At 32.5% G+C, this 12,963-nt stretch overlaps 1 protein-coding gene across 3 annotated transcripts; it reads right to left on the bottom strand.

Moving 5' to 3' along the window:
- Positions 1-820: 820 nt before the first annotated feature.
- LOC105804778 (uncharacterized) lies at positions 821-10,555 on the bottom strand. Of its 3 annotated transcripts, none has more exons than XR_008191068.1 (9): positions 7,757-10,555; positions 6,810-7,292; positions 5,639-6,346; positions 4,345-5,178; positions 3,743-4,207; positions 2,565-2,939; positions 1,954-2,463; positions 1,103-1,836; positions 821-944 (listed from the first exon to the last, which is right to left on the bottom strand). XR_008191068.1 is itself a non-coding variant. In XM_052624101.1 (9 exons), exons 1-9 carry the CDS (start codon positions 10,295-10,297, stop codon positions 1,818-1,820), a joined length of 5,847 nt encoding a protein of 1,948 aa, XP_052480061.1. In that variant the 5' UTR covers positions 10,298-10,555; the 3' UTR covers positions 821-1,817. The 3 variants fall into 3 exon arrangements, 2 of the variants coding, with proteins under 2 accessions (XP_052480061.1, XP_012492985.1); XM_052624101.1 differs by having other exon boundaries at positions 821-1,836; positions 1,954-2,056; positions 2,145-2,463; XM_012637531.2 differs by having other exon boundaries at positions 821-1,836.
- Positions 10,556-12,963: the final 2,408 nt, after the last annotated feature.

Genomic DNA, 12,963 nt, shown 5'->3' with positions numbered 1-12,963 from the left:
AATCATCTATTACTATATTTTATGAGTATGAAATTATTTATCATTCAACTATTCGAGAGGTTTTGTAACACCCAAAAATTTTGGTGGTATAAATAATATTATTATGAGAATATAAATAAGTAAATTTTCAAAAGAGGGTAAGAATTATTACTTGAATAGTGTAAGTGGAGTAAAATTGGACACAAGAATGAAAAGTATAAATAGAAATTTTAGAAAGGATTCAATTGAATTCTGGCAAAAGTGTGAGGAATAAAATGTGAATAGCGTATAAAAGAAAATTGGTGGGAAAGTAATTAACTATTTTATGTAAAATGAAATTGAAAATATATAAATATTTAGAATTAAAAACTTAGGGTATTAATTAAATTGTAATTGAAAAAAGTTGCAGGACCTCAAGTATAATTTGCCATTAAGTGAAAAAATGACTTAACTGTAATTAAACAATTAAGAAATAAAAAAATATGAACCATTAGATTAAAGTTGTAAAAATTAAATCATAAGCATTGATGATTTAATAACTAAAAAATGGATAAATAAAGAAATACGAAGAAAAGTCGAGAAATTTGGGAAATACATGAAAACATTTATATCTCTAAATATAAAGCTAACTCCAAAATGAATAGACGTGATTTTAGTAATTAATTTTTTAAAAGATATAAGTGAATGACTAATTATTATTTTTTAAGAATGATTGATCAATTAATTTTATCTTATTAAAATATATTTAAGTAAGGTTAGTTTGCTAGACAACAACAAGAATAGGGAATCAAATATTTAAGAAAATTGAACCCAAAAAAAAAAAAGACATGAAAGAAAGCAATGATACAAGAAAACAAAAATGGGATATTACCTTTCAATGGAAAGAGTTGAAAAGGGAATCTCTGAGTCATACCACTAGTGATCATAAGATTTGACCTTCGTCCTCTTTAATCATTTTCTCAACCCTTCACAATGTTCATTCTCAAGTATGACTCATTAATTCAATTGTGACAAAAGTAATTTACTCGTAAGAATATCAAACATATATACTTAACTAGGGAACACTACTTATCTAATTCTATTCACAACTTCAATAAAAGCAAAAATGACTTTGGAATCTCACCTCAAAATTGTTGACAAGTGGCTTCCGATGTCAAAGTGGAGAATGCCCTTATCTTCGGACACAAGTCTCATGAATATTTCTTCCAAGGAAGGAAATATTACCGAGGTATAATCCTCTGAGCAGAGCCTGAAAGACTACCAAGTTCTAAAGACTTGAGTTGGGAGAAAACGATGCCATCCATGACTTCATCAGTGTAGAAAAGCTATGATTTCTTCTAACATTTGGCAATCAGTAACACTCATTCTTGTCAGCTACACCATGCTTTTAGCTATTGTGAATGTTACTAAATTTCTGAATCCATGGCATTTTGATACTTTCGAGTAGTCAAATGTTTGAATGATACAATATATGGCCCTAAATTCTTTAATTTGCCGCATCCCAACACTTGTAGAAAACTTCTGCAAGTGATGGTTTGTTCTTCTAGAGATGTGTCAACTCAGGAAAATAATACAACCTTAATTCCTTCAAGCAAGCAAGTATTCCTACATGTTTGCTTTTATCTCTTATTCCTTTACATGGAAATAATTCACTGAAGGTAGCCCTTTGCCAAAAGAAAGGTATTCAAGATTTGGTAATGACTAAATGAAACAATCCGCGATAGTAACTCATGTTTTGGGACAATGTAACTTTCTTAGTTTGGGACAATATTGTTTCGGATCTGGTCCATGTCCAAGCCATACCTTCATATAGCCATTCCAAACCAAAAACAATTCTTCTAAATTGGGGAATGTTTCCTGAGAAATTAAGAAACATATATATGTTAAATAAAAGCAAATCTTCTAAAGTGAATGATAAAATATGCAAATCTGTTTAGATTGACCTTTTATTTAATTTCTTTTATGAGATCTTACCTTAGTGACCCAAAATAGGGGTTGTTGAACAGAGATAACGGGTTGGTTCTCTCCTTGTGTTTCTCTAAAGTTGATATACTCCCCAGCGAATGTCTCCACCTTGCTGCATTCACACACCTCCAATAGTTTTAACAATGGCCAATCTGTAGTATGCACCTTGGAGTAGAAACCAATCAATTTGGGTAGCTTACGAAGTATCAGCTGTCTTATTCGAGGAAACACAAACTTGGTGGTTGATTTGAGCTCAATCGATTCATTTGAGTTGAGTCCATGATCGTCAGCAAGTCCAATTATTTCTTCAACCGACTCACATTCCAATATTTGCAGAGTTTCAAGTTTTTCAAGTCTTTCCACCATATCAAATGGTAAAACATTCGAAAGTTTGTCACAGTGTTCCACCACAAGGAAGGTTAATTCATGAAATGAACCCATAGTGAGTTTATCATGCCATATCTTTCTACACTTTCCCATGCCTACAATTCTCAAATCATTCAAGCTAGGAAACGCAACCTGTGGGAATTAATTTAAGTTGTTAATGAGGAAAACAAGTTAAAATTCTACATAGATATGAAAAGTAATATTACTACAAAAAAACAAAAGAAGAATACCACCTTTTGGTTGAAGAGAGTATTGGTCTCTGAGTTTTCTTGATGGCAGAATGTCCTTAGTTTTGGAAGCCTAATGAACTCCAGTATTTGTAGCTTAGTGAATAAGTAAATCTGAGGTATCCCTTCTCCTGCTGCTAATCCATCTGTAAATATTATTTCTTCCATGTTTTTGCAATCAAAAAGGCTAAGTTGATGGAGCCGCTCAAATTTTTTTGCTAAAAGGGATGGGAATAGATATTCCAAATTGTGGCAACCCTTCACAATTAAGATTTGTAAGTTGAGAACATTAGAGGATGTAGCCCTGTCTGGTTTATCAGGCCATAATATTTTGATGTTAGTTGATGACAGTTCCAAGTACTGCAAGTTGGCACACAAAACCTGTAGACACAATCCTCATTGCATGAATTATTTGGTATTTATCTTGAGATTGAGCATCAAATATGGGATAATCTTGTAAAAGTAAACTAGATATTCTCAAGAGTCAGACTTGTAGACTTTCCTTAAGTTGCGATAATCATGATCTTTAATTGAGGATAAAGAAGTGATTACGGGATTTAGATATTCATCAAATTTTGAGATGAGGCAGTCTAGTCTACACGTCTTTAAAAGAAGTTGGATCCTTCAGAGTTTAAAACTGACTGTAGTGCTATTCTATTTGATATCAGGAACCTTTGAGTAGAGTCTGATTTTTCAAAATTTTCAAACTCTGGGAGTGTGTTTTCTAGCCTTTGTAGGAAGGATTGGAGTGGAAGGTGAGTGCAAACAAACTGTATGACATTAAGGCTGTAATTATCCTAGGTGAGCTTGGGCAGATTGAGTTGTTACCAAGTGTTGTACTGAGAGTTTGTATAGTGATTTAATTCTTTGATCAAAGCCGAAGACATATGTTGTTTAACTGAACTGCATAAACAATCTCTAGTCTCCATTCCCATCTATGCTTTATTACTGTTTATTACATTTTTGCATTGTCATACCATACCCTTACAATTTCATTTGAAAAAAAAGAACATACCCTTACAATATTAGTTATAACATTCAATTAGAACAGTCTTTAACATAAGACATTTTTAGTTTCTATCTGTAGAAATTATGTACTATAGTTTCTTATTCTATTAATTAACTTAATTTTCACCCAAATAAATTAAAAAGTTAAAACACTAAACAAAAGAGAAGAGACTAACCTTATGATTGAAAAAGGGTATCTTTTCTCTGCCAACTACCTCTATATCCTCTTGCTCCCTTTTAGACGCCAGTGCATACATCTTTGGGCAATCATCTACTGCAATTTCATACAAAGATGGACATTGCAGGGTAATGCTTCCCATACAAAAACTTGTCAACCTTGAACATGACTCAAGTCTTATCTTCTTAAGCATGGGTAACAAGAGTGTAGCCATTTCAGTTTCCTCTGCTCCTTTTTTGATAATCTGCTCCATTATAGGGCATTGTTTCACTTTTATGTCTTCTAGTTGCGCAAGATCTAAAGCCATGGAAACGCTAAATATGTATGTCATGCTATTACACTTATAAACTTCTAAAACCTTAAGTTTCTTGAAATCTAAACTTCCATGAATGTTCTCCTTCCATATTTCAATTGACTTGGAAAATTCTGAGAGGACTAAATACCCGATAGCTTGGAACCCAGCCTACAAAATCCAACAACGAAACAAGGATTAAAGGAATATACAATAACGAACCCAACCCAAACCATATGAAACAAAGAATGATATTATGGAATAAGCCAGAATAACCAAAGCTAAACTAAAGGAATATACAATAATACCTTTATTGAGTACATTTGTTGGATAGTGTTATTAAGGTCACTATACCAATGTCCGTTATCATTTCCATATTCTACTTTTTGCAATAATGGTGGATTAGTTAAAACTCCCTTACAAAATATCTCCAATTCAGGGCAACCACTCACTATTAATTCCTCTAAACATGGGAATCCAAATGTGTGGTTGCCTGAACAAAAGCTCTTAAGTCGTGGTAGATTCACAAGTTCCAAACTTTTCAACCTGCTGAAAATAATGTCACAAGTTGCTTCATCTCCCTCAGTTGCAACTATTTCTGTCATTGAAATGCAGTCTCTTACCATCAACTTCTTGAGTTGGACCATACCTTGGACAGCTAAACATGTATCTAAGTATTTCATTGCTTCGCAATTCCACACATCCAATGTGGTGAGATTTTGAAATGATGCTGAGGATGATCCTAAGCTGATCAAATTGTAACAATTGTGAACTTCAAGAGTCTCAAGTTTGGGTAGAATGTGGTCCACTTGTACGTCTTGCTTCCATAAATAATCTTTTAGATTATTAAGAGCTACCAATTTTAAGTTTCTAATTGTTGACAAAGTCCCAGCATACATCTCCTCATTACCGGTATCTCCTTCAGTACAAAATAGCTCTTTTATTTCATAATAAGAGATAGTAAGGTTTTCAAGAGTGTAGAATCTCTCAAGGAAAGAAATTCGGAAATCAATTGATTTACCACCGTGGCCATGCACTTGAAAAGCTTTTATTCCATGAAAAAGGCTGCTTGAAAATTGACTATCACTTATCATTGCAATGTAATCACTATCTAATGTCAAATGTTGTAGTTTAGGGATGACCTGAAAACCAATCAGAAAACAATTTTGGAGTCAATATGTTCATCTTCGAATTAAGAATTACTAATGGTCGTGAGAAGAAAAGTGCACACAGGAAGAATAGCATCTGTTACATAAATGAAACATCATATATTTTCAAAAAATTCTTAATTAATATCATACTCTCTTCATCAGTAAATTAACTTTTCTAAATAATATTTCAACCTTAGTTATCATAAGTTTCTGTGTTAATTAATTAAATAAAAAAATAACCGACAATAATAGTAAACTAAGATTAATGGTTTAGAGTTTAAACTAAGATTGTAGATTTTAGAGTTCATGGTTGGATTTATGATTTAGGGTTTAGGGTTTAGGGTCGGGATTAAGAATTTAAGAGGGTTTCTTTTGTTTGTTCATTAGAGTAAAAAGAAAGTTACTTTTTAAAACAATTTAATATATAGAGTGGGAGTGAGAGGATTCATACCTTTTCAACCAAGAAAAGCGGTGGATGGATTGGGGAATCAAGTTGTGTACCTAATATCTTCATTTTCCCACACTCACTTACTTCCAACTTGTTTAACATTGGCCACTTAGCAGTATATTTACCTGCGTAGAAGCATTTCAATTCTGGTAGCCTCCAAAGCATAAGGGCGTATGGTTGATCAAACTTGAAATTGACGGCTATTTCCGAATCTGATCCTTCCTCTAATTTGGAAACAATCTCCTCCACTCCACAATCAGATATTGCAAGATAACCGAGTTGTGGTAGGTCTTTGGCTACTGAGGCTGGAAATACATTCTTCAAACTTCGACAGCCCAAAACAGATATTGCACAGATTTTTTTAAATGAAAAAATTCCTTTGGGATCATTTTTCCAAATATATTTCAACTTTGGTAATCCTCCAATATGCAATTCTCTTAGTTGAGCGGTTGCAAGTAAAGCACTTTCTTTTTCTTCATGCATGATTTCAAATACTTGTTGTAAGGAACCACAAGTATTTACAGTTAGACGGTGCAGCCTTTGAAATGTTGTGAGCATATTAGATGGAAAAATGGTTAACAACTTATCACATCCTTCAACTCTCAATTGTTGTAGTTTGGGAAATGAATTTGGTGGAAGTGGGTTTCGCCATATCATCTTCATCTTTCTCAAGTAGCAAATTCTCATTTCCTCCAAACTGGGAAATGCAACCTGCACTCATGCCAATATAATGAAATTAGAAGCTGGCTGTTTGTTTCATTTATTGTGCGGGTTTGTGGAAAATAAATAAATGTTGAGCGTGATTGGTAAAAAAAATTGAGAGAAAAGAAAATAAGAGAAATGCCCATTTTTCATTCTAATGCATAAAAACAAATATTCTAAATTGAAATAAGAGAGATGCTTGTTTGTTAGTCTAAAAATATGCATTTTTCAAAAATTTCATTTTCATTCCTCTCATTTTCAACTGTACCAAGAAATGATTAAAAAGAAATTTATTTTTTCTTTTAATTTTTTTCGTATTTTTTATCAACCACACTATAGGAAAGAAAAATAAATGTTTTCTATCTTTCTATTTTTTACTCCTTAAAAATTTCAATTTTCTATCCACTATACCATTAAAGCCAAAGCCAACAAGGAGAAAATGAGTAAACCTAAAAATTAAGAATTAACCCACCTTATTGTCAAACAGATCACCTTGACTAGAGATTCTTCGGTTCCCTTCCCTTGTATATCTACAAATGAAACCCTCCAATTTTGGACAGTTGTATATCGTCATTGACTTCATGAATGGAAATTCAATAACTTTATTTTGGGAGTTGGAACAAAATCCACTCAAATGCTGAAGATCCTTTAGCTCTAAGGACTTTAACTGAGGAAATAATGATAAAGTCATCGTAGCCTGAGTTTCTTCTTCTATATCCTCCAAAAGAATTATCTCTCTTAAGCAGTTGCACGCAGTTATCTCAAAGTATTTGAGATGAACTAGATATTTAGCCATAGAAAATGATAATAGGTATTTTATGTTTCCACAACCCTCGATTTTTAATGTGGTTAACTTCTCATGAGTGCAAAAAGCTACATTCGACAACTGATTCTGCCATACCCTTGTAACATTAAGCGATGACAAGTGCAATTTCTCCAAGGAAGGGAACGAAATCTACAACCATGCACATAGTTAATTCTACTTTCAAACAAATATTGTAAAAAAATGTGTATATATATAGTTAAAGGAATATTTACCTTATAATTCTATTTTTGCAATTACCAAATACAATAAAAATTACATGTTTGAAATTTTAATGTATGAATGATTTTTAATGGTGATATGCTTCCAATTGCAAAACATGTCATATTTTTTCTAAAAACTAAAATTTTATTTATGAGAATAAATTTTTTTAAAACATACTTATTGAATACACAATACAGACAAGCTAATAACTCAAAAACCAAAAATAAAGTTTGCCAACCAATAAAAAGTGTCATATAGTAGAAAAATTCTAGTAAAAATAAAATATGTTGAGAGTATTAGGGACTGAAGAACCCATTATAAGGACAGCAAAAGGAAAAAAACAAACAATCTCACATAACTAAACAACTAGAAAGATATAGAGTTATAGATACCTTTTCTCCGAAAAGTGGCAATTCAAGTTGAGTCAATGAGGGAGCATCGATTTTGTCTTGAGAGCAAAAGCTAACGAGTTGAGGAAGACCCTGCAATGTCAAGGACTGCAATCGAGGAAATTCATTTTTATCATTAATGACAGATTCAATATCCAAACCATTTTGGATATGCAGATTCTGCAAATGTGATAGGCTTTCCTCATCTGTTAACTCCTTCAGTGCAATCTTCCCACCTTTGAGTTCATCCAATTCTAAATCTTGAGTTCTCTCTACCAACTTCTTAATTCCATGATTCAAATCATCAATGCTTGTGTTGAGCCTGAGTTTTAAGGTTCTTGAATACTGATAGTTGCCAAACCGCTCCCATTCCTTTCCTATGCAAATTTTGTATCTTTCCAACTTTTGCAACTTTTGAAAGAAGCCCTCTGGGGCAGACTTGGCGTCCGGAATTTGAACTTCTAAAGTGGACAAATGAGACAGTGTGTTCAGTTCAGCAAGACTAGCATTGGGTTGTCCCCATTGAATAGAAGTGCCACCCATATATAATTCTTCTAATTTTGACAAACGTGGCAAGACGTCAGCTGAAATTTTTTCGAGTTTAGTACAACCACTTACATCTAACAACTTTAGCTTCAACAATTGCCCAATTTCCTTGGGTACAATTTTGATATCAGATTGCAAAACGCTAAGCACATTTAAGTTCTTGAGCACTCCAATAATGGTTAGGTTATCTCCCAACTTGCAGTGATCTAGGCACAATGTACTGAGGCTAGTTAGGAGACCAATTGATGAAGGTAAAGAAGAAAAATGCACGCCAGTCAAATCTAAGACTTTAAGATTTTTTGCTTCCTTGAAGACGTTATCTGGCAACGTCAAGGAGAGATCCTTGCTAAACAAAAGGAAAAGAAAAAGCTGCGGACAATTCAACTGGTCAGGAAGCTTGTTGATTCTAGGATGCTGCAAAAGAATCTTGTTGCACTCTTTCATTGACTCTCTATTTAGCCAATCTGCTACAACATCCTCATCCTCATCCTCATCATTATCCTCCTCTGTTAAAGCAAGCACTTGATTGTCCTTTGAAGCGATTGATTTGGCCACAATATAAGTAAGATCGTGCACATCAAAGTACTCCTCATTGGTACTTTTACTATCAAGCAACAAACAAGATTCTTTGAGGGTACTCATCATTTTTAACAGCCTATCTCGTGCTGCTTTCATGGTGTTGACTCCTTTAATTAGACCCAAACCACAAGCATATCTCAACAAGTCTTCAATCCTAGTGTCACGACGCAGTAAACTGCAAAGCAGGAAAATCTGCTTGAGGTCTTCACTCGATAAATGATTGATACTCAACTCAATAGCCGAATGTACCTCAGTAGATATATCATCCGAGCTCTTTTCTAAGTAAGACCTCTGTAATTGTCGTAAAGCATCACTCCAAAAAATTAAAGGTTTATTTCGCAACGCCCTCGCAACAGTTGCAAGGGCGAGTGGTAATCTTGCACATTTCTCGGCTACCTTAATTGCTGTAGATCGCAGCTCCTCATCACTTTCAAAACTGTCCCCGGCCATCTTCCTAAAGAACTTCCAAGCTTCTTCGTTTTCTAAATCACCAATTGCAAAGGTCTTTGTAGCATCCATCCCATTGCTTAGAACATTTTGATCTCTTGAGGTCAACAGTATTTTGCATCCTTTGTGTCGACTTCCAAATGGAATTCCGACTTCCTCTAGATCCAGTTTCTTCCAAAGATCATCCAAAATAATAAGAACATTTTTCTCCTTCCTTAACCTTTCACATAATCTACGGGCTCTTACAACCAGACTGTTTTCTTCAAGCTTCAAACCCAATGAGTATGCTATTTGGTCTTGGATTTCCTTAATTACAGGAATTCGAGATACAGTTGCCCTGACTACTGAATCGAATAACTTAACCTCAACCTCATGGAGTTGTCTCTCAACTTCGTTGACCAGCGATGTTTTGCCCACACCAGCCATCCCGTACACTCCAATCATGCTTGTTGTTGCATCTTTCAGTGACTCCATGATATCATTGAAAACCTCCTCTCTTGATTTAAAGGCCTCAAAGTCTGTATGGACTACGGGTTCAGGAACATCAGGGTACCCCACGCGCTCAAATTGGCAATCTTTGATAAGCTCATCAAAAGTAGCAGCAGCTTCTTCTGCTTTCCTGCTAAGCTGGTAGCGAGACTTGATGTTGGGACACAAGCCAAAGAAGCACTTGGTCTTTGCTTTGACTTCAAGATCCTTCACTTTCTTCTCCTTTTCAGTGACAACCTTCTCCACTCTGTGGCGCCAATCCAGGACATCGGCTTTAATCTTCTCCCCGTTCCTTTCTGCAACATCAACATCTTGCTGCACACTTGTTCTTTTTGCAATCAACGTCCAGTGTTTCTGCTCGAACTTGTCAACAATTTTCTGGTAGAAGATTACATATCTAATATGACGTTTAACTTGGTGGAAAATACCTTTGGCAGCCTCGGAACAGACATTGGCAGTAGCACCAGTACCAATTGGTTCCATTTTTATTTTATTTTTTTGCTTTGGGGATACAGATGACTGTCAGAGAGAGTAAAAAAAGAGGCAAGAAAGAAAATACTAAAAGGAAAGAAGCAAGCAAGAAGAAATCAGAAATGATGTGAAGAAGCCATTAGCAGATAAGAAATAGAAATTCAGAAAGGCGTGGAATTGGATATGGACTGTTGTCTTCGACTCTGTTAGACTTTAGATTAGAAATCAACGAACCAGCAAAAGAAAGCAGAGAATGGATGTGGACGGTTGCGGGTATTTTCAGTGGAAATTAAGCGATTGTCACTCAGCTTCCATTAAAATTACATTTCAGTGATTTAACTTTTAAAAATTACATAATTATTTATCAAAATATTATATTTTTATCAACTTATCTATTAACTTCTATAAAGAGGGTGAGTGACCTGACGCAATAACTTAAAAGGTTAATAATCAATTTAAACTGTGAATTATAATTAAAATATTAATTTGATAATTCTAAAAACATTTAACAATAATTCTAACTTTTTAAAGGGTAATCTATTTAGATAATCACCCAAGTTTTGTTGCGCTCCTATTTTGGTCACCGATTTTTGTTATTGTTGTTGTTAATTTAGTTACTTCCATTAGATTAATTATCATTTTAATCACTCCACCATTAAAATGTTTTGGTCATTGAATGAAATGCTAACGTGTTAGTCTTTTGATTAATATAACCATAAATTTAACCATTAACACTTTACACATTATGCTAAGTTGGTCCTAATTTTAGAAAAATTAATAAGTTTAACCCTCAATATTTGCGTATTTTTCAATTTAGTCCAAATTCAAAATTTTAAGAATTTGAAATATATATAATTTATTTTAAAAGGACATAAAAATATAAAATATTTAAAATATATATAAAATTGCATAAAGGAATAATTGCTATATGATTCTAATTCTAAAATTTAAGAAATTTAACACTTAATATTTGCACATTTTCAATTTAATCTAAGTTCTAAAATTTATAAATAACATATTCAAAATATAAAACATTCAAAAAAAACAATCAAATTAAGTAAAGTTTTCTTTGTTATAATTCATAATCATTAAAAAAATCCACAAAATGCTCCTACTTTTTATTTATGCAACCGCACAACATTACAATTAAAAAAATTACAAGAAAAAAGGTTCAATTTTTTATCCTCTTACTAGATTTTTTTGGTCAAGCAAACAAAAGAGATCAAACTTTGTAAAACAACAATCATCCCCTCATCTCCTTCCCCGTTCATCTTCAAGTTTTTCATTGTTCTTATACTCTCGCCCAAACTTCACAATCTCAAATACCATATCAAATCGATACCCAACTTTACTAGACCCAAACTATATCACCACTTCATCATCGAGCACTCGCCGCTAAACCCACATCGAAAGTCTTTTTTTTTTTAACAAACATACCTAAACTCTGTTTTGCATTTTCTTTTAATGAGGAAAAATCGGTTAATGAAGCATCACTTAGTCTTAAGCATCTGAATCCCTCAAAGCCCTGCATTTTGCTGTTGAAATGGAGCCAAAGATGTTTCTATAATTAAAGGATTTTTTTTTTATTTGAATCCCTCAACCAACTATTTGATCATGGTTCTAGTAGAACTTGGTAGCGATTGATTCAAAAAAGTAATTCAAAAGATTCGTTTAGTTGGGTGAGGTTTAAAGGAAAAAAAAAAGAAAAATTTATTCAAAAAATTCAAGAAAAATTGAGGGTTAAATTTTGTTGAATCCCTAAAAAATGGGTAAAATTAAAGAAATATTTATTTGAATCCCTCAACCAAATTCATATTTAATCCTTTATGTAATTTTATCTATATTTTAGTAATTTATGTCATTTTATAATAAATATTATATATTTTCAAGTTTTTAAAACTATAATTTTTTTGAATTTGGACTAAATTGCCAAAATAAGCAAATATTGAGGGTTAAATTTGTTGAATTTTTAGAATTAGGAACAAATAGACAAAATGTGTAAAGTGTTAAGTGTTAATTTTGTTTTTATAACAATCAAAAGACGACCATGTCAACATTTTGTTTAGTGACAAAGGCATTTTAATGGAGTGACTAAAAATGACAATTAATCTAACGGGTGACTAAATTAACAAAAAAAATCGATGACCAAATAGGAACGCGCTAAAACTTGGATGACTATCTAAGTAGCTACTCTTTAAATTTTTTAAAATTATTCTGAAGAAAAAATTTAAAATGATCAAATTGATATTTTAATTATAGTTCATGGGCTAAATTGATTATTAACCTTTAGATTAATGTACCACATCACCCACTTGACAGAAGTTAACGGATGAGTGACAAAATATAATATTTCGATACCTTTAATGGTAATTATATAACTTTCGAAAGTTGAACGATTGAAATGTAATTTTAATCAAAATTTAAGAACAATTGGTATAGTTTATCCTATTTTATACACTTTTGAACCCTAAGCAAATTCTTCTTAATATTATTTTAGTTCTAATTAGATATGATTAATTAAATAAAACTAATGTAAAAATTAAATAAAACTAAAAAATAATCTTTTTATACTTTTAATTTTTTAAATAAAAAATTTATAAATTAAATAATTAAATACATGTTGAATAATATTATAATACAAGTTTATTATCAGTTGACCAATACTATTATTAAATAAA

The sequence above is a fragment of the Gossypium raimondii genome, chromosome 11, assembly GCF_025698545.1.
Source record: "Gossypium raimondii isolate GPD5lz chromosome 11, ASM2569854v1, whole genome shotgun sequence".
In the NCBI taxonomy this organism is placed as follows: domain Eukaryota; kingdom Viridiplantae; phylum Streptophyta; class Magnoliopsida; order Malvales; family Malvaceae; genus Gossypium; species Gossypium raimondii.
This window is presented reverse-complemented; position numbering and strand designations above follow the sequence as displayed.